At 38.9% G+C, this 21,594-nt stretch overlaps 1 protein-coding gene across 1 annotated transcript in view; it reads left to right on the top strand.

The window, feature by feature from the left end:
• Cpd (carboxypeptidase D) overlaps window positions 1-21,594 on the top strand; it is a 70,753-nt gene that overhangs the window by 22,183 nt on the left and 26,976 nt on the right. Inside the window, 8 exon segments of the mRNA XM_048366445.1 lie at window positions 9,315-9,457; window positions 10,514-10,619; window positions 10,622-10,682; window positions 11,489-11,655; window positions 11,658-11,837; window positions 12,582-12,773; window positions 16,462-16,629; window positions 18,184-18,293. Of these exon segments, the coding sequence (XP_048222402.1) occupies window positions 9,315-9,457; window positions 10,514-10,619; window positions 10,622-10,682; window positions 11,489-11,655; window positions 11,658-11,837; window positions 12,582-12,773; window positions 16,462-16,629; window positions 18,184-18,293 (1,127 nt within the window).

Genomic DNA, 21,594 nt, shown 5'->3' with positions numbered 1-21,594 from the left:
TGATCACAGCTACACAAAAAGCCTAAGAAGGAAGATCATAGCATAGGCTAGCCTGGGTAAAAACACAGGCCCCTAGCTCACAAATAACTGATTCTAAAAGGGCTGGTGGCTTGGCTTCAGTGATAAAGTACCTGTCTAGCACTTGTATTCAAATTCCAGTACGTCCAAAAATTATGCTAAATGAAAGAAGCTTGATATAAAAGTCTGTGTACTTTATGATTTCACATATATGACATGTTAGAGAAGGCAAAAAATAGGGAAAATTAAATTAATGGTTGTCCAGAGACTGTGAGCCCTGGGGCAGGGAACTTACTGTAGTGATGCAAAAACTGTATTTTGATTGTGCTGGTGGTTGTATATTCCTCTGCATTGCACTTAAATGGGATGATAGCATGGCAGTCATGTCTCCAGAAGCTGACGTAAACATTCAAACCATATGCTAACTAGAGGTTGTCAAAAGTACTTGGAAGCTGAGTGCAGGTGGTTCACACCTGTAATCCTAGCTACTCAGGAGGCTGAGATCTGAGGATCATGGTTCAAGACTACCACCACCCCCGTCCCAGGCAGAAAAGTCTGTGAGACTGTTATCTCCAATAAACTATTCAGGGGGCTGGGGATATGGCCTAGTGGCAAGAGAGCTTGCCTCCCATTCATGAAGACCTTGGTTCGATTCCCCAGCACCACGTATACGGAAAACAGCCAGAAGAGGCGCTGTGACTCAGGTGGCAGAGTGCTAGCCTTGAGCGGGAAGAAGCCAGGGACAGTGCTCAGTCCCTGAGTGCAAGGCCCAGGACTGGCCAAAAACAAAAAACAAAACAATAAACTATTCAGAAAAGTTTAGAAGTGGCACTGTGCCTCAAGTGGTAGAGTGCTAGCCTTGAGCACAAAGAGGATCAGAGATAATGCCCAGGCCTAGAGTTCAAGCCCCAGGACTGGAAAAAAGAAATGTTTTGAACCAGTTACTTCATAAATCAGAATAAGAGAAACTGTTTAAGAAACTTTGTATGTTTCAAAGAAGAATAATATATGCAAAAAAGTTTTGTATGTGTTATTTTATAAACTCTTTGTTGATACCTGGTAAATACATGTATAATTTTATTAGTACATAGAAATATAATACATGGTAAATATACCATAAATTATATCATAACTTACTAAACCAGTCCTCTTCCATTGTTGGACACTTAGGATTGTTCCTAGTTTTATTTTCCCTTATTTTAACTTTTTTTATGTGCCACTGTTAGGGCTTGAACTCATGGCCCGGGTGTTGTCCCTGAGCTTTTTTGCTCAAGGCTAGCACTCTAACATTTGAACTACAGCTCCACTTCTGGCCTTTTTTTTGGCATTTAATTGGAGATAAAGAGTCTCATGGGGAATCTCCATAATGCTTGCCAGAGTGGCTGAACCAGTTTACATTCCCACCAACAATGAAGTAGGGTTCCCTTTTGGCCACATCCCCTCCAACAATTGTTATTGTTAGTTTTCTTGATATATGACATTCTTACTGGGGTGAGATGGAATCTCAATGTTGTTTTGATTTGCATTTCTTTTAATCAGGAACCAACCCAGGTGCCCCTCAGTAGGTGAATGGATCAGGAAAATGTGGTACATATACACAATGGAATTTTATGCCTCTATCAGAAAGAATGACATTGCTCCATTTGTAAGGAAATGGAAGGACTTGGAAAAAGTTATACTAAGTGAAGTGAGCCAGACCCAAAGAAACATGGACTCTATGGCCTCCCTTATTGGGAATAATTAGTACAGGTTTAGGCAAGTCATAGCAGAGCATCACAAGAGCCCAATAACTATACCCTTATGAACACATAAGCTGATGCTAAGTGAAATGAACTCCATGTTATGGAAACAATTGTTATATCACAGTTGTAACTACTTTCAATGTCCCATGTGTATCTGTAGCTCTATTATTGATGATGTTCTTCTATCACCTTCCTGTGGTTGTACCTACACTATCTCTGTAATCTTATCTGAGTATATTGGAAACCGTGTATGCTGGTATTAGAAGTAGGAAATTGAAAGGGAATACCAAAATTGAGAGACACAGGGTAAAAAAAAAAAAAAGACAAACAACTACAAAAGCAATACTTGCAAAACTGTTTGGTGTAAGTGAACTGAACACCTGGCCGGGGGGGGGGGGGGAGGAAAGGAGGAGGAGATGGGTATGAGGGACAAGGTAACAAACAGTGCAAGAAATGTATCCAATGCCTAACGTATGAAACTGTAGCCTCTCTGTACATGAGTTTGATAATAAAAATTTGGGGGGGGAAAAAAAAAAGAGTCTCATGGATTTTCCAGCCTGGGCTGGCTTCAAACTGCCATCCTCAGATCTCAGCTTCCTGAGTACACGATTACAGGTGTGAGCCACCGGCACTGACTATTTTCCTTTTAAAGTTTTCATCCTTTTAGCTATTATCTCAGAATCAGTTCCTGGAAAAAGCTCTGGTTTAAGTAATCTCTGTTTTAAAGATTTTTACATACATGTTTCTAAATTATTGCCTAGAAATGTTCTATAATCTTTTGTCCATTTTTATTTTATTTACAATTTCTTATAGTAGTGCTTTTTAGATATTTTACAGTTTCTAGGTAGGCCATATTTAGAAAAGCTTTCTTATCCCAAGATCATGAAAATATTTATACTGGCTTCTTATTTTGCTTATGATTTCATTTTTACATTAAATCCTATATGGATTAGAGAGTTGATCTCATAAACCTCCTCAATTTTTGCCACCTAACCAGTTTTATCCATGTTAAAAGTTACTGATTTTCCCTCCATTGGTTTTAAATATCTTCTTGTCCTATCCCTGTTATTACTGTTATTGTGACTTTCTGTTTTCTGCTATTGGTCTGTTTAATTTTGATGCTGAAATAAGAGCTTCTTTTATAAGTATAGTTGTGTAATACAACATCTAGTAATGCAGGTATCCTCTTCTTATTCTTACTTTTTGTTCTCACTCATTTCTCAGAAATTCTGTTATTTTTTCAAATTGACCTCTAAATCCTTTTGTCCGATTATGCAGTAAAAATCTGTTTTGCATGATATTTATAAATTCATTTTGGAGAATTTTCTATCTTCATAAGCCTCCTATCTAGACAAATGACAACATCTAAAATCTTCAGTAAACAACACTGATTTATAGTGTACATTTTATTACACTTATATCTTATGAGGATCCTTTTTGTACTTGTTGTATTTCCTGATTATTGCTGAAATATAATAAAGATACCTTTTTTTAATTTTTAAATTTTATTTTGCACAGTGCTAGTGATTGAGCCAGTTTTGCATTTAGTAGGCAAGCACTTCTTCTATACTCTCAGCTCCAAGATGTTGGTTTTTGTATTGCTTTAGGTGTTCACCTTTTCATTTTAAGTATCATTTTACATGGCCTTATGTTTATCTTAAATTCAGTCTTGTCAAAAGAGCACTTGGGGGGCTGGGGATGTAGCCTAGTGGCAAGCGTGCCTGCCTCGGATACACGAGGCTCTAGGTTCGAATCCCCAGCACCACATATACAGAAAACGGCCAGAAGCGGCGCTGTGGCTCAAGTGGCAGAGTGCTAGCCTTGAGCGGGAAGAAGCCAGGGACAGTGCTCAGGCCCTGAGTCCAAGGCCCAGGACTGGCAAAAAAAAAAAAAAAAAGAGCACTTGGGGGGCTGGGAATATGTCCTAGTGGTAGAGTGCTTGCCGCATATACATGAAGCCCTGGGTTTGATTCCTCAGCACACATATATGGAAAAAGCTAGAAGTGGCGCTGTGGCTCAAGTGGTAGAGTGCTAGCCTTGAGCAAAAAGAAGCCAGGGACAGTGCTCAGGCCCTGAGTTCAAGCCCTGGGACTGGCCAAGAAAAAAAAAGAGCATTTGGGGAATATATATCAAGATGTAACAAATATTCTGTATTTCCACTAGATTCTGAACTGTGACACTAATATTAATATTACTGTTAGATACAGTATTATCTGTAATACGTCCTCAAGTCTAAGGGACTTTCAAAAGGAAGCTTATCTCCATGAATCTGACCTTTAGTTTTGGATTAATTGGATAGTTATATGTTAATACAGTGTGTGATTTATTGGAACTGGAGGCCAGTAAATGTATTTTTTTCTCTTGGATCTAAGTCTTACTTTTGAAAGATTTCTTCCTTCCTACTTATTGCCCCAAGGATATATTTGTATGTGTCATTGATTGGAGCTGTCTACTTATGGTCCTATTAAAGTTACATCTGACAATCAGATTAGGTAACATTCTACCATGTTACTGTAAGCTGCCTTGAGCTAATATTTCTTAAATTGCTACTGACTATGTAAAACAATTAAGGAACAAAGACAAGAATGCTAGGACTCAGGCCTGGTTAATGCATTGTAGTTTGTTCATAGACTTCTGTTATCATTAAAGTGTGAGTTGGCCATGTGTACAGTTATCTAGCTATTAAATCACACATATGCAAAAGAGAAAGAAAAAGATCAGGCTGGGAATGTGGCTTAGTGGTAGAGTGCTTGCCTAGCATGCATGAAACCCTGGCTTCGATTCCTCAGTACCATATAAAAGAGAAAAAGCTGGAAATGGCACTGTGGCTAAAGTGGTAGATGCTAGCCTTGAGCAAAGGAAGCTCAGGAACAGTACCCAGGCCATGAGGTCAAGCCCCAGGACTGGCAAGAAGAAAAGAAGGAAGGAAGGAAGGAAAGGAAGGAGGGAGGGAGGGAGGGAGGGAAGAAAGAAGGAAAGAAGAAAGAAAAGAGGTCAGTTTGTATTAACATTATTCTGAAATGGTTATTTTAATGTGTTCTTTTTTTTTGTTTCTTCAACAAGACTGTAAACCCTGAATAGATTTTTTAAATTTACAAATCCCAATAATCTTAGTGTAATGTCTTGCTATTCCCAGTGACCATTGTGTTATGACCAGTAAAACAAAATAAAATAAACCAGTTACAGAGAGACTGAATTTCTCATGTTTCTGCTTACACAAGGAAGCATATGGTATAGTTGAAATCTTAGAAACTGAAAGCAGAGTGGTATTTGTTGGGCTAAGGAGAGGAAAGAGGAGAGTTGTTCAGTGGGCATAGCATTTCAGTTTTGCCATATGAAAAAGTCTGAGATCTATTGTTCAACAATGGGAATAGAACTATATTATTCTGTTGTCTTTTTGCTATAACAAAATACTTAAAGCTGGATACAGGAATGCTCACTTATTTCGAGGCTATGATGGTTAATCTTAATTGGCAACATACTTGTCAATCGAGAAATATTTCTAGAGATAATTACCTCGTAACAGTTCTGACCCAGTGAATGAATTTCCTTTGGCTCTCTTTAATGAATTCATAGTATGATGGCATTATTGTGAGATAGTGAAAAGTAGGAGATAGGGCCTGCTGGGGAGGAAGTTAGGTCATTGGGGATGTGTTCCTGAAGGGTACTTTTTTTTTGGCCAGTCGTTGGGCTGAACTCAGGGCCTGAGCACTGTCCCTGGCTTCTTTTTACTCAAGGCTAGCACTCTACCACTTGAGCCACAGCGCCCACTTCTGGCCTTTTCTATATATGTGATGCTGAGGAATCGAACCTAGGGCTTCATGTATATGAGGCAAGCACTCTTGCCACTAGGCCATATTCCCAGCCCCAAAGGTACATTTTTGCCTTGACCTTTTTCCCATATTTCATTCTCTCCCTCTGCTGCTTTTTCCATCATGAAATGAGGAACTCCTACTAATTACTTCTGCCACTATGATGTTCTGCCCACGCACATGGGGCCCAGAACTGTGGATTTCACTCTGAAACCATGGACCAAAATGAATCTTTCCTCCTTTAAATTATTCTCTCAGGTATTTGGTCATAGCTATGCAAATGTAATTAATTTTTGTGTTTTTTAGATATTCTCTCTAAAAGTTCAAATCAGGCCGACCCCATCAGTTTGGCTTTTGGTGAGGGCCCCCTTGATTGAGTCATCATAGAGGAGAAAAACAAAAAGGAAACCAGTTACAGGCCAAACAGAGCAAGATCCAAGGTGGCTTTGCTTTGTAACAACTTACTCTTGTGTACTAATTGGGGCTCCATAAAAATATTAATCTCTTCCAGTGACCTAATCACCTTTTATAAGGCTTCACCACCTGTCATATCACCACACTGGAGACTAAGCTTCTAGCATATGATCCTTTGACAAAACCACATCCAAACAATGACAATAGTTTATACTGTTGTAATATACATGTGAATTGACTAAGGTGGTAGTTTTGTTATGTGTTCTTTAACCCAATAAAACCAAAACAATAATTCTTTAATAGTTCCTAATGTACTCAGAATGAAATCTAATCTCCTTGCCTTTAGTGCCAAAGCCCAGTATGATCTGGTTTTGCTCATATCTCTCAGGTTCATTTTGTACCATTGCTTCCTTGTCCATTGTTGTCCAGCCTCAGTGGCTTCTTCACATTTCTCAAATTCTGCCTGGAATGCTCTCTCAGACTTTAACCTAGCTGGCTCTGTCTTGTTTTTCAAGTCTTGGCTTTAGTCGTGCCTCCTCATGAAGATTTTTCCTGACAAATTAATCCTCCTTATTATCAGTTGCTGTGTCACACCACTCAACTAAATCTTCTGCACAAGGTTTCCCACCATCTGCTATTTTCTTATTTGTGTAAGAAGTTAAGTTGTATGAGAGCAGGAACCTTGTCTGTTTGTTCATCTCTGTATTCCTGTGTACTTAGACTAGCATCTGACATGTGGTCTGTCCTCGGTAAATACTTGCTGATGAAAATTGAACTTAAATGATCACTTCTTGTGAAGGACTACTCTTTCCTCCAAGCTTTAAACTTACATTTTAAAATTCCATTTAGGGGCTGGCTGGGCACTTGTGGGTCATGCCTATAATCCTAGCTACACCAGAAGGCTGAGATCTGAGGATCACTGTTTGAAGCCAGCGCAGGCAGGAAAGTCTGTGAGACCCTTTTCTCCAATGAACTTCCAAAAAGTTGGAAGTAGACTTGTGGTTTAAGTGCTAGAATGCTAACCTTGAGCAAAGCAGCTCAGGGACAGTACTCAGACCCTGGGTTCAAGCCCCAAACCAACACACACACACACACACACACACACACACACACACACACACACACTCTCTTCTTGGCTGTTTTCATCTAACCATTCTACAAATACCTCAAACTCAACATACTCCTAACAAAAATTGTCATGTCCCTCACTGCTGAGTTAGTTATACTATCAAATATTGTTGCTTGTCTCTGTTACTGGTTTGTTAGTAACTCAGCTGATGAGGCCTGAGGTCCTCTAGGATTACTCTCTCTTCCCCTGCTCCCACCATTTATCAATCCTGTGGGTAGTTCATCTTGCATCCTTTCCTTCCATTTCACAGTTGCTGCCACCTCATTTGAGAGCTAATTATTTTTTACTGGGACCATTTTTAAAACAAAAAGGATGATGAGGTTGTTGAAGAAAAAGGAAGTCTACTTTGCCAGGGATATTATGTTGGAGGATTTTGATGGGTCATTGGCATCAACTGATGAGCAAACCTGGGTTTGTGAAGGCATCTTTTAGGGACAGTAGAAGGACAGGACAAAGGGCAGGGTCCATTTCAATGAAAAAAAAAAAAGGCTTTGGAAAGCATCTGCTATTATAAGTACCCACATTTCAGGAGCTAGGTGAGGTCATAGAGAAGTTATACCCCCTCAATAAGATCAACTGACAAGAATGGTAAGGCTTTCCACAAAGTGAATGTGTGGGTTTGTGTAGGTGTAAAAGTGGCTAGCTGTGGGTGCTTATTCCCCTTTAATTTTGTCTTCCATCAAACACGTTTTAAAAGTTTATTTTGCCTTATATTTCCCTGGCTGTATAGCTGTATTAGCCTAAGTAGAGATAGTTTTCCTTCCTCCCTTCCCTTCCCTTCCCTTCCCTTCCCTTCCCTTCCCTTCCCTTCTTCCCTTCCCTTCCCTTCCCTTCCCTTCCCTCCCCTCCCCTCCCCTCCCCTCCCCTCCCCTCCCCTCCCCTCCCCTCCCCTCCCCTCCCCTCCCCTCCCCTCCCCTCCCCTCCCCTCCCCTCCTCTCCTCTCCCTTCCTTCTTTCCACCTTCTTGGTAAAGCTAGAACAATTATGGAACACAAAGTACTCAATGATACTTTGTCATGAATGTCCTATAACTCTGAACTGATATGTACCCTTTATGTCATTCTGTTAAGACTCTTTACCTCCTTGTGCCTCATTTTTCACCTCTGTAAATTAGGCAGAGTATAATATTATCTCACACAATTGCTGTAAAGATTGTTAACCTACATAAAACTTGGGGCTGGGAATATGGCCTAGTGGCAAGAGTGCTTGCCTCGTATACATGAAGCCCTGGGTTCTATTCCTCGGCACCACATATATAGAAAATGGCCAGAAGTGGCACTGTGGCTCAAGTGGCAGAGTGCTGGCCTTGAGCAAAAAAAAAAAAAAAGAAGCTAGGGACAGTGCTCAGGCCCTGAGTCCAAGGCCCAGGACTGGCAAAACAAAACAAAACAAAAAACAGGTCTGGTATATTGTAAATGTAGTGCTATTATTATTGTTATTAACAGATATAACTTATTCTTTATAACTGTCCTACCAATTAAATGTCTTTTCTTTATATATATTTCTTCTCAATATATATGTGTGTGTATATACACACACATACCTATGTATATATTTTTTTCTTTTGTTGGTCATGGGGCTTGAACTCAGGGTCTGGGCACTGTTCCTGAGCTCTTTTGCTCAAGGCTAGCCCTGTACCGCTTTGAGCCACAACACCACTTCTGGTTTTGTGGTGGTTAATTGGAGCTAAAAGTCTCATAGACTTTTCTTCCCAGGCTGGCTTTGAACTGTGATCCTCAAATCTCAGCCTCCTGAGTAGCTAGGATTACAGGCATGAGCCACTAGTGCCTGACTTAATGTATATTCGTTTTAACTTTATTAGTCTCTATAGTTGAAGAACCTTCTCCAAGTTCATAAAACTTAATGAAAAGAAAATGCATACTTGGGCTGGGAATATGGCCTAGCGGCAAGAGTGCTTGCGTCCTATACATGAAGCCCTGGGTTCTATTCCACAGCACCACATATACAGAAAATGGCCAGAAGTGGCGCTGTGGCTCAAGTGGCAGAGTGCTAGCCTTGAGCAAAAAGAAGCCAGGGACAGTGCTCAGGCCCTGAGTCCAAGGCCCAGGACTGACCAAAACAAAAACAAAAACAAACAAAAGAAAATGCATACTTGGCAGAGGGGGCTGAATTTAGTCTTTTGAAAGGTAGGATACCTTTCATTTTGGGGATAAATTTGTTTTTTTCCTTCATGTTTCAGGTGGTATGCAAGATTATAATTATGTATGGGCCAACTGTTTTGAGATCACACTAGAACTGTCTTGTTGCAAGTACCCACCTGCTTCACAGCTTCGACAGGAATGGGAGAACAATCGTGAGTCTTTGATCACACTGATTGAAAAGGTAAAAAATCCCTGAAGGTTGGAGAATAGAAGCAGTAGATTAAATAAAGGAGAAATTTGGTTGGTTGCATATGAATGGCAGTCTAAATTTGGTATTCTTTATTTATTTTTTTTGTTTTGTTTTTTTCCCAACTTGGACCTGAACTTGGGGCCTGGAGGCTGTGTCCCTTCCTCAAGGCTAGTGCTCTATCACTTGAGCCACAGCTTTACTTCTGGCTGTGTGTAAGGTGTGTGTGTGTGTGTGTGTGTGTGTATGTGTGTGTGTGTGTGTGTGTGTGTGTGTGATGGAGGTAAGAATCTGATAGAATTTCTTGCCCTGGCTAGCTTCAAATGGTGATCCTCAGATCTCAGCCTCCTGAGTACTTAGGATTATAGGTGTGAGCCACCAACTCCTGGCCTCTTTATCTGTTTTTATTATTTAAGATTATAGGTTATTTCTACTGATTATTTTATTATAATCTGTTAGAGCATATCCTAGCTGTGCCTCTACTGTCTTCCCTAATCCTACCCCCAGCTTTCTATTCCCTGGGGCTCCCATTGCCTGTTTTAGAACACTTTTGCAAATGGAAATAATCAGTGAGATTTGTACTACTAGGGGCTGGAGTTGTACCTTGGTTGTAGGATACATGATTGGTATCAGCAAAAGAAATCCTGGTTCAATTCCAACTGTCAAATACTTCTAACAAACTTATACTGCTAGGTTCTTTAAATATGTATTTTTCAAGAGCCTTTGCCATTCATTAAATGAATCACAGATACGAGTTTAATTTATATTTTAAACTCGTACAACAATTACATAACTATTAGATATGCCAGAGAGTATAGTTTGCTAAGGAAATTAGAAACCTGGCTTTGAAAAGAAGGAATTTCAAAAACACCTTAATGGTATAGAATTCAGACACACCACATATTTTAAAAAATAGTATTTTTGTTTATATTTTATTTGACATTCAAGGGATTGAAAATACTTTGGTAGGTTCGAGAAGTTAGTAGATCAGTGTTCTGTTGCTTTGCCTTTCAAATTGATTGTCTCTGAACTTTGATTCTTACTTTTTAGGTCCACATTGGAATTAAAGGATTTGTTAAAGATTCAGTAACGGGATCTGGGTTAGAGAATGCAACTATCTCAGTGGCTGGTATTAATCATAATATCACAACAGGCAGATTGGTGATTTCCACCGATTGCTTGTTCCTGGAATATATAATCTTACAGCAGTATTACCTGGGTAAGAATTTAAACTAGGCTCTTAAAATGTTAAGTGTCTGTTTATGTCTAAGACAGAAAGATATCTATTAAGTATTATTTGCTATATGGGCCTTTTATTTTTCCTTACGTTTGAATTCTTCTCCTTTCTCCTTTTTTTTTGTAATGAGAGAAGAGTATCATGGAGTATTTTGTCATATGACAAAATGTGAAGTGTAATTGTAATGTTGGAAGGAAGAAAAAAATTTAAAGCTTGGGAAGAAACTTAGCCATGTGAAGCACTGACCCAAGAACAGAAGCAACCCAGGGCTCTGTAAATGGCATTTGGAGAACTCTGAATCTTCAGCTTCCTAGCATATGAAAGGAATGGTGTTCCAACCCCTCCACCCCCGCCCCACCCTGCATACCTTTCTGGAAGCTTGCCTTCATAAGGATTTAACTGATAACCTTTCATTTCATCTTGAAATTTAAAACATGAGAAAGAAGCTAGAATGCTGGTTTGATAAGGCACAGTAAAAATGGATAACTTATACTTTTAAATATTGTAACCATGGTTATAATGGAGCAATTAGCATATTCATTTTTCGAATGTTATTTTTTTGAGAACATTGTAGTAGGTGGTATTTGAGAAGGTTGGTAAGAAAATAGTTAAAGACTTAGTCTGAGATTCTTAAGAGATCATATCTTAAAACTCCTTTAAATTTTATACATGTATCTTTGTTTAGTTTTGAGTTTTGATAGGGTACTAAAAGGCTACTGTGTTCCCTGATGTTAGAAGTATTGTCTGTCTTAACTCCAAGCCCTCACCTTTGTCAAATATTTTTTCAGGTACATGCCGTTGACTGTTAATAATATAATGGTAAAAGAAGGACCAGCCACGGAGGTGGATTTTTCCCTTCGGCCAACTGTGGCTTCAGTAATCCCTGACACAACTGAGGTGGCAGCAACTGCGAGTACAGTTGCTGGTCCTAATATTTCTCCTGGAACATCCCCTTCCACCAGCCAATTCAGCCAAAAGATTTTCACCACCACCATTTCCCTGACATGGAAATCTTCTTGAGAAGATTTGCCAATGAATATCCTAATATCACTCGACTTTACTCACTAGGAAAATCAGTAGAGTCTAGAGAACTCTATGTGATGGAGATATCTGATAATCCAGGTGTCCATGAACCAGGTAATTGGTATGGTCTTGCATATAATTTCAGTAATGCCTCTCAAAGCTTTGTGTTATATTGCTCTCCTTTGTTAAGGAAGGGTATCTGTGTAATATGTATAGTTAAGAAAATATAATAAAAAAAAGAAAATGTAGCCTATCTACTCCCCCCAAAGAAGAAATCTATCTGCTAATCCACATTAGGCATGGTATTTAATATGTACTTAAATTAGATTCCTTCTACTAATATTTATGTTATAAATTAAATTTTTTTGTACACGTACACACACATATATGTGCATACACACACACTTTGATTCTGCTGAAACATACATGTCTTTAAGGAAGCTTTGAGATGTTTGAGAAGGTTTTACTTGATTTTGATAAAATACATGTTTGTTAAAAATGTTCGGTTCCAGTGGCTCATGCCTGTAATCCTAGCTACTCATGAGGCTGAGATCTGAGGAGGCTGAGATCTGAGGATCACTGTTCAAAGCCTGCTGGGGCAGGAAAGTCCATAAGACTCTTATCTTCAATTAACCACTAGAAAACCAGAAGTGGTGTTGTGGCTCAAAGTGGTACAGGGCTAGCCTTGAGCACAAAACCTCAGGGACAGTGCCTAGGCTTTTGAGTTCAAGCTCCAGAACCACCACCACCACCAACAAAGAATTTCATTCAGGATCATTGAACATGTTGGTAAGAAAAAGGAGAGTCCATGAAAAATGAGAATGAAAATGTCTTCCATGTAATTACTTTTGTTTTCAGGTGAACCAGAGTTTAAGTACATTGGAAATATGCATGGAAATGAAGTAGTTGGAAGAGAATTGCTCCTGAACCTCATTGAATACCTTTGTAAGAACTTTGGAACAGATCCTGAAGTAACTGATTTGGTTCGCAGCACTAGAATTCACCTTATGCCATCCATGAATCCTGATGGGTATGAAAAGTCCCAAGAAGGTAAAGTATAGCTGATTGGTAATACTTAGGGTTTTAATTATTGTATGGTATGATTATTGCTAGGGCAGAGGAGACTTTGAACCTCTTGTTTCCTTGGAATTTCTTCCTTTCTTATAAGCTCCTTTATATACTTGTAAATTGGCCAGACTATTCATTAAGATCAAGCTTATGTTCACAGCTTTTTTTTCTTGTATTTTAGTAATGTCTTTATTATTCTGAGTCCTCTAGAGGAGCAGAACCAATAGGAACACATAGAATTATAAAAGATTTATTAGATTGGCCTAAATTATTAGAGGCTGTCATCTGCATACTGTGAGCGAACCCATAGTCATTTAGTCCAAGAAGCTGGAAGCTTCAGAGCAGGGGAATCTAATGGTGCAGCTCCAGTCCAATGCTGAAGGCCTAGATGCTCTCTAGGGAAGCTCTAGGGTAAATCATGTGGAAAGACTGAAGAAATTGGAATCTAGTATCTATGCGCCATGGCAGAGCAGGAAGAGTGGAGCCGATACTGACTGGCTGGCTTCCTCCTTCTACCTTTGTGCCACCTTTGTATCATCTGTACCTGCAGCCTTTTGGATGGTACTACTCACAGAGTGGATCTTTTCTCCTCAATTGCTATCCCACATGTCAGTCATCTCTAGAAATGTCCTCACACCCTTATTGGGAATAATTAGTACAGGTTTAGGCAAGTCATAGCAGAGCATCACAAGAGCCCAATAGCTATACCCTTATGAACACATAAGATGATGCTAAGTGAAATGAACTCCATGTTATGGAAACGATTGTTATATCACAGTTGTAACTACTTTCAATGTCCCATCTATATCTGTAGCTTCTATTATTGATGATGTTCTTGTATCACCTTCCAGTGGTTGTACCTACACCATCTCTGTAATCTTATCTGAGTATTTTGGAAACCGTGTATACTGGTATTAGAAGTAGGAAATTGAAAGGGAATACCAAAATTGAGAGACACAGGGTAAAAAAAAGACAAACAACTACAAAAGCAATACTTGCAAAACTGTTTGGTGAAAGTGAACTGAACACCTCAGGGGGGGAAAGGGAAAGGGGGAGGAGAGAGGGAGGTATGAGGGACAGGGTAACAGTACAAGAAATGTATCCACTGCCTAATGTATGAAACTGTAACCTCTCTGTATATCAGTTTGATAATAAAAATTTGAAAAAAACAAAAAAGAAATGTCCTCACAGACACACCAAGAAGTGTATTTTATTAATCTCCTAATCTCTCAGTCCCATCAAGATTAATATGTACTTTTTAAAGTTTTAACAAGAATTTATTTTAGTATAACAGGATTAAAGCAGGAAAAATAGAAAAAGTGAGAGAAACATTTTCTGTTCCCCATGTAGGAAGGGGATTTAAAGACTCCAGCATAGTATAATTTTTTTCTAAATGGTTTAATTTTAACAGTAATTTTTTAAATTCAATTGTTGTGTTGGAAGTCTTCTAAGTGAGAAATCAAACCAGAAGTATTTGAAGGCAGTGACTGTTTTTGACCCAGTTCTATTGCTCAGACATAATCTTAGCCTGCTTAATCATTGACTTTCCATTTCTCTGCCTCCTCTAGTGAGGCAAGCCTGTCTCTCCTGTGACAGCGTAGCAAGATCTGGGAGAACAGGTTTATTCAAGCCACCTGTGTAGAACACAAGTAGAGTAAAAATTTGTTTTTTCCCAGCTCATAATTCTGTGGGGAAGTTTTAAGGGTTCCTTCTGAAAGTTTGGTCATTTTGGTCTATCATAGATAGACATTGGGCAAATTAACAGGGAAAAAAGTAACAAATTTACTAATGTGCAGAAACAGAGCACCCATATACAAAGTACATGACTAAGTAGACAGTTGAAGTTTATATACAGTTAAGCAAAGGGATGGAGTTTGGATTTCTTAGGTGGGGAGGTAGCTGCAGGCTATGGAAGTTTGAGGGGGGAAGCACACTGTGATACAGGTTTTTGTGTGTGTGTGCATGTGTGCATGTGCATGTGCTGCTCTTGGGAATTGAACTCAGACCTGAGCACTGTCCTTGAGTTTTGTTTGCTTATGCCTGGTATGCCTTGAATTTGGTGCTTATGCCAGCCACAGCTCCACTTGCAGCTTATTGGTGGTTAACTGGAGTCTTACAGACTTTCCTCCCCAGGCTGGCTTTGAACTGAGAGCCTCAGATTTCAGCCTTCTGAGTAGCTAGGATTGTAGATTATAGATGAAGCTACCAGCACCCAGCAAGATAAAGTCTCTAAATAATAGGTATCTGTGGTCATCTCTGGAGCAGGCTTCAGATCCCCAATCTCTTCCTCATATGAAAATACCTTTTCTAGGGCTGGGGATATAGCCTAGTGGCAAGAGTGCCTGCCTCGGATACACGAGGCCCTAGGTTCGATTCCCCAGCACCACATATACAGAAAACGGCCAGAAGCGGCGCTGTGGCTCAAGTGGCAGAGTGCTAGCCTTGAGCGGGAAGAAGCCAGGGACAGTGCTCAGGCCCTGAGTCCAAGGCCCAGGACTGGCCAAAAAAAAAAAAAAAGAAAATACCTTTTCTAGGTGGAAAAGAATTGTCTTATAGGAAAAACTTCTGCTGTGTTTGATACTTATTAATATAGAGAAATGTACGTTTCTTTTTATTTAAAAAAATCAGCTTTTCAGAGTTATTTCTGTGACTGCAGTTTCTCTCAATAACTAACTTGAAATATGCCTGAGAACTCTATTTGGGGTGTGATATCTCACAACTTCTAGGCAATAATACCTGTAAGTAGAAAAGGAAAACCACAGTATGAATATGCAGCCACATGGTTGATAACTTACCCTGAGCTAATTACTAGTTATATTAGCCTATCATTATTATCCAGTTGATTTGCATTTTTTCTTATAATTGTAATATGGAATATGCACAGTTAAGGTTAAGTTGGACTTTTTTCATCGATCAGTTTAAATTTCCAACTTTTTTGGTGTTTTTTTTGTTGTTGTTGTTTTGTCTTACTTTACTTTTTTGGTGAATGCTTCAATGTAACCATACCATAATTTCTTTTAAGTTGGTCTGGTTCTTTACAATGTCTTCCTGTGTACAAGTACAGTAGAGTTCCTCTTTAACCAGTACTGCTCACTCCAAGGTGTGAGCATGTCTTTGTGTGTTGATTATTGACAGTTGAATAAAGCCTTAATATATTTATATAATTGGATTTTTTCCTCTCAAAGTATGACTAGAGGGTAGAAGCAAAATGATGGTAGCTTTAGCTTTCTTTCTATTTTAAAGGTCTGGAAAAGAGTTCTGAAACACATAATTTAAATAGGATGTATTATTTTATTTTTTATTCTGGTTCTGATTCTTGAACTTGGGCCTGGGTGTTATTTTTGAGCTTTTGTGCTCAAGGCTAGTGCTCTCCAACTTGAGCTACAGCTCAATTTTCAGCTTTTTTGGTAGTTTAGTGAAGATTAGAGTCTCACAGACTTTCTTGCCAGAGCTGGCTTCTAACTGTGATCTTCAGATCTCAGCCTCCTAAGTATCTAGGATTACAGGCATGAGCCATTGGGCAATAAGATATATTTTAATCACAAAGAAATTGATAATAATGAATTATAATGTGCTTGCACTTGACCGTGAGTTAAAATAGCTGAAGCAGTATGTGTTGGATTAAAATGCAAGTAAAACATAGCTTAAACGTGAATCTTCTATCTTTCAGGAGATTCAGTAAGTGTGATTGGAAGAAACAATAGCAACAACTTTGATCTGAATCGGAATTTCCCAGACCAGTTTGTTCAGATCACAGATCCTACCCAACCAGAAACTATTGCTGTAATGAGCTGGATGAAGGCCTATCCATTTGTGCTGTCGGCAAACCTGCATGGGGGTATGGCAACTCTATATTCCACTAATGTGTTCTTATTAGGAGCAATTGAAAATTCTAGTGAAACTTTATCTGTTTATAGTCTTAAGCTTTTAGAAAATGAGTATTCTGTTGCTGCTTCTATGGCATATAACAAAAAAGGTATTATTGTTTTTTAGGCCAGTTATATGGCTGTTCCCTTCAGTCTCTTTTTCCTCCTTCCTGGCCTTTCTTTCTTTACCCTTTCTACCCTTTCTCTATTCACCTTCTTTCTTTCTCTTCCCTTTCTCTCCTTTCTTCTCCATGCCCAACTTCTCTCCACTGAGATGGATCATTGTGCTCTTGGCTGCCTTGGAACTTCAGTCCTCCCAATATTAACTTCCCATGCAGCTAGGATGACAGGCACATCATCACTACACCTAGCTGTGTGAAGGGGGTTTCTCAAACTTACACTCAGACTGGCCTCAAATAACTGTTCTCACAATCTCAGCCTCCCAAGTAACTAGGATTGCAGATGTGAGCTATTAGTACTCAGCTGATTCTTTTTGTGTGAATTCAGATCACAGATCTAAGGTGAAATGATGTTTTTGAAACATTACATTTGAGTAGGAGGAGGTGTTACAGCATACTTATTCTTGGGGATTGAATGAGTATAGTTCTTCATACTTGCTGCCTAAGAATATTTTTTCTGTGAATATTTGCAGTTGTTTCTTATTTCATCTAAATTAAGGTTGGAAACTCCATCCTGTTTCCTCCCTTCCTGTGAAGAAATATCATGATAAAAAAAAAGGCAAAGGTGAATAGCTGAGTAGAGGGCATAATAGATGAACGAAAACAGCGTGACTAATAGGAAAATAAAAGATTCCATTCTCTGGCAGGGGAGTGAGAATGTGCATGGAAACCTGTGCCTGAGAAGCACAAAGGGTGCTGATAGCTTCACGTGTCTCTTAGCTGCTGAATAGTTTCTAATGAGATCCTAAGAGAAACATTTGACTATTTTGAGTGTGAACAGGCCTGCTCTGTTATCCCTGTTATTTAATCTCTCTGCTTTAGATTTCCTATCTCTGAAGTGAGATGGATAGATGAATTTATTATTAAAAATAACCTCTTGTTATTTTTAAATTTCATGACCCGTAAACTGTCTTAGTCTTACTGAAAACATAAACAAATTCATTCAGTTTTTCTCATCCTAGGTATTATAAAATTATGCAAGTTATACCTGCATACTTCTGGTTTCCATTCTGATATGTAAATAGATAAATTTCCAAGACCTTTCCTGTTAAGGCAACCTTTAGGTCTTACATATGTAGCTATTTATTGTATTGCTCACTTTGGTTCTTATTGACAAAATTAATTATTTTTTTTCTTTTTTCTTTTTTGATGGGCTGATCCCATAGCTTTGCATACGCTAGGCAAGTATCCTACCACTGAGTCACACTCCAAGCCTTATTTCTCATTTCTGTTCCTGAACACATTTTGTTGTTTTTCTTCTCTGGCACTGTTATCAAAAGCTTACTTTATGTCAGTGATCCATTTTGAAACAAATAATGGTATATTTTTCCCTTTTTTGGCTTGTAGGTTCACTGGTGGTTAACTACCCTTTTGATGATGATGAACAAGGAATTGCCACATACAGTAAATCACCAGATGATGCTGTGTTTCAACAAATAGCACTTTCTTATTCTAAGGTATGCTTGTATTTAAATATCATATGCTATAAAATGAATTGATTAAAGAGTGGTGTGGAGTCTGGCACCAATAGCTCATACCCATAATCCCAAATACTCAAGAAATAAAGGTGAGGAGGATTATAATTCCAGGCTAGCCTGGCCAAAATGGTTCATGAGACCTTATGTCAACAAGAAAAAGCTGGTTGTAATGGCATATACTCTCACCACAGCTATAGTGGTAAGCTTAAATAGGAGGACTGCAATCCAGGCCAGCCCAGCCAAAAAGTGAGACCATGTCTCAAAAATAATCACAGCAAAAGTAATAGAGCACCTGCCTAGCAAGCACAAAGTCCTGAGTTTAAACCTCAGTGTCAGAGGAAGAGGGGGAACTTTAATGTCCTCCAAGTGTTTTCTTGGTTGGGTTTTTCATGACTCCTTTCAGTCAGCTAGTCTGTGGGCTTCGGGGGCTTTTCTTTTCCTATTTCCTACTTGACTTTGTGAATATACTACATGTCTTTCTCCATTTGGCTTTAATAGCACAGTACCTGGAATATGTGGTGTGAGCTTCTTTCATTTAACAAACATTTAAGTTACAAGCCAAGTGAAAGATAAATAGAAGGATTGACAAACTGCCATGCTACAGCCAGTGGGAAGATCAAGCTTACCACTTACTTCTTGTAAATTAACTTACAAGACATTGAATTGTAGCTATAGCTATACTTTCACAGATTGCCTATGGGTGCTTCCTCCTTCAACTTTTGAAAATGAGTTTGTATATTACCATGTTAACAAACTAAAGTAGAAAACCTTGCAGAATTGAAAAATTGCAACAGAGACCTTAGGGGGCTATAAAGCCTAAAATTTTTACAATCTGGCCCCTTTTCAGGAAAACATTGCTAATGACTAGTTTAAAGTATTTAATCTTATATTAGTAGATAGCAAGAGAAAGATGGCAAAAGTTTTTGTTAAATTTAATTTTATTGTCCAGGTGATTTACAGAGGGGTTATAGTTACATACATAAGGTAGTAAGTACTCTTCAGAATATGGATTATTTTTCTGACCAGAAACTTAAGTTTTGTATGTTTGAAATTTTTATTTTAAAACATATTCTTAGAAAAAACTTCAAAGTTGGGGTTTGGGCAATAGGTGTGTTCAAATTCCCTTTATAACTTACCTGAATATAGATAAAGAAGGTTAATACTTCAACTCTGTGCTGTCTAGTCAGTCCTTCGTCAGTCTGCCTTTCCTACTCCTTGATTCTCTGCAAGTGGCACTTGTGTGATTATTAGGAGTTGCAAGTAAAGGAGAATAGCTATTGATTTTTGCCTTAAAGGATTGTTATTTTCTACTGGGCACAGTGGCTCATGCCTGCAATCCTAACTATTTAGGAGGCTAAAGGCTGGGGAGATGGCTGTTAAGAGACCAACCCAGGGCGCGCGCGCGTGCGTGCCTGCATGTGCGTGTGCGTGTGCGTGTGCGTGTGTGTGTGTGTGTGTGTGTGTGTGTGTGTGTGTGTCCTGGTCCTGGTCCTGGGGGTTGAACTCAGGACCTGGGTGCTGTCCCTGAGCTTTTATGCTCAAGGCTAGCACTCTACTTTCTACTCCACTTTCAGTTTTTTTGATGGTTCAGTGGAGATAAGAGTCTCAGACTTTCTTGTCTGGGTTTGGCTTCAAACTGTGATCCTCAGATCTCAGCCTTTTGAGTAGCTAGGGTTACAGGTATACAGTGCCTTGTTTTTTTTTAAGTAGATTTTTTTCAAGTCCCAGGTACCATATAAAAGCTAAATTTAATGTGTATTGAACATTTTAGATATCTTTTCTATAACTCCTCTCTGTTCAACACGTTTTTTTTTCTTATTTATTGTCAAAGTGATGTACAGAGTGTAAAGTAGATTTTTTATTGTTATTATAAAGGCAATATAATGAGAGGTTAGAGTTATATAGATCAGGTAATGAGTACATTTCTTTTTGGACAATGTCACCCCTTTCCCCTCAGTAAGACCTTTCCTTAACCAATAAAAAGCTGGGTACAGTGGCACAGGGCTGTCATCCCAACTGTGCAGGAAGTGTAAATAGGAGAATCATGGTTCAGGCCAACTGGGGCAAAAAGCAATATTCTATTTAAGAAATAACAAACTATAACAGAAAAGGTTAAGGGCATAGCTGAAAGATCCTGAGTTCAAATCCCAGTTCTATAAATATCAGTAGCAACAAGGGAGGAAATAAATCTTTCCTTCTGTTGGAAAAAAATCATTTTTTTTTGGTGGGAGGAGTGATGTACATGGAATAATGACAGAAGAATGGGTATTGCATTATCTATCTAAATCAAAATGATTGGAACAGATTTTGCACACACACACAGACACACACACACAGACACACACACACAAACTCCCATTACATATTGCACCTGTCCTCATGGTTCAGTTTTTCACCCGCATTGTGACTTCTTGTTCCTTAACTTCTCTTTATTCTCTTAGGCTGTTAAACTGTTTATCTCTCATCTTTTTCTCCTGCCTGGACTCATGACCATATCTTTTCAGTGATACTTCCAAAGTTCTGGTATGCTCCTTCGACACGTCTGCCTTCCTGATATCCAGTCCTCAGTAGGAGACTGGGTGTCTCTTCTCCAGCCCAATATTACCTGTTTCCCACAGCCTTCACTGAGTGGTGACACTTTGCTGCATTCCATGTGTATGCGCTCTCACCTCAGCTTAGTCCTCAATCTAGTTGGCAGTGTCTCATGTTTTGCCATTTGACTCCCTGCCTCACTTCCCACTCGAGGGATTATGGGCCTCTGCTAGTCTGGTTCTCAGTAGATCACTTTGCATTGAATTGAAGTAGAACTCTGAGTAACCCGATGTAAGTTCGTTCTGACTCTATTCTCAGTTACCAATTACTTGTGCCCTACTCTTGTCTCATCCATTTCTTGATCCCACAGCATCCTGCTTTCACTGGAATCTTAGGTCTTCATATCTGTTGTTAATGGGAAAGTGATCACTAAAGTTCTCAGTCTTTACTCACTGCCTCCCTTTTATTGACTAACAAGCAGTTTGCCTAAAAGTGGAACTTACATTAATAACTTTTCATAAAGCTACCTTTCCAAAATTTTTCATTGTTATGCTTCCAGACTTCTCCAGAGTGAATAGGAGACTTTTGAGTAACCAGAGAGTGATGGCTATGTAGTAATCAGCCTCCCAGAATTACTTCCTAAATGGCACAAAACAACTTCCACAGTTTTACCACTGGTATTACAAAAGATCTAAAAGTGCAAAATAACTATAAGTTTAAATTTTTTTTAAAAGAAATCTCAGCATAA

The sequence above is a fragment of the Perognathus longimembris genome, chromosome 17 (genome assembly GCF_023159225.1).
Source record: "Perognathus longimembris pacificus isolate PPM17 chromosome 17, ASM2315922v1, whole genome shotgun sequence".
In the NCBI taxonomy this organism is placed as follows: domain Eukaryota; kingdom Metazoa; phylum Chordata; class Mammalia; order Rodentia; family Heteromyidae; genus Perognathus; species Perognathus longimembris.
This window is presented reverse-complemented; position numbering and strand designations above follow the sequence as displayed.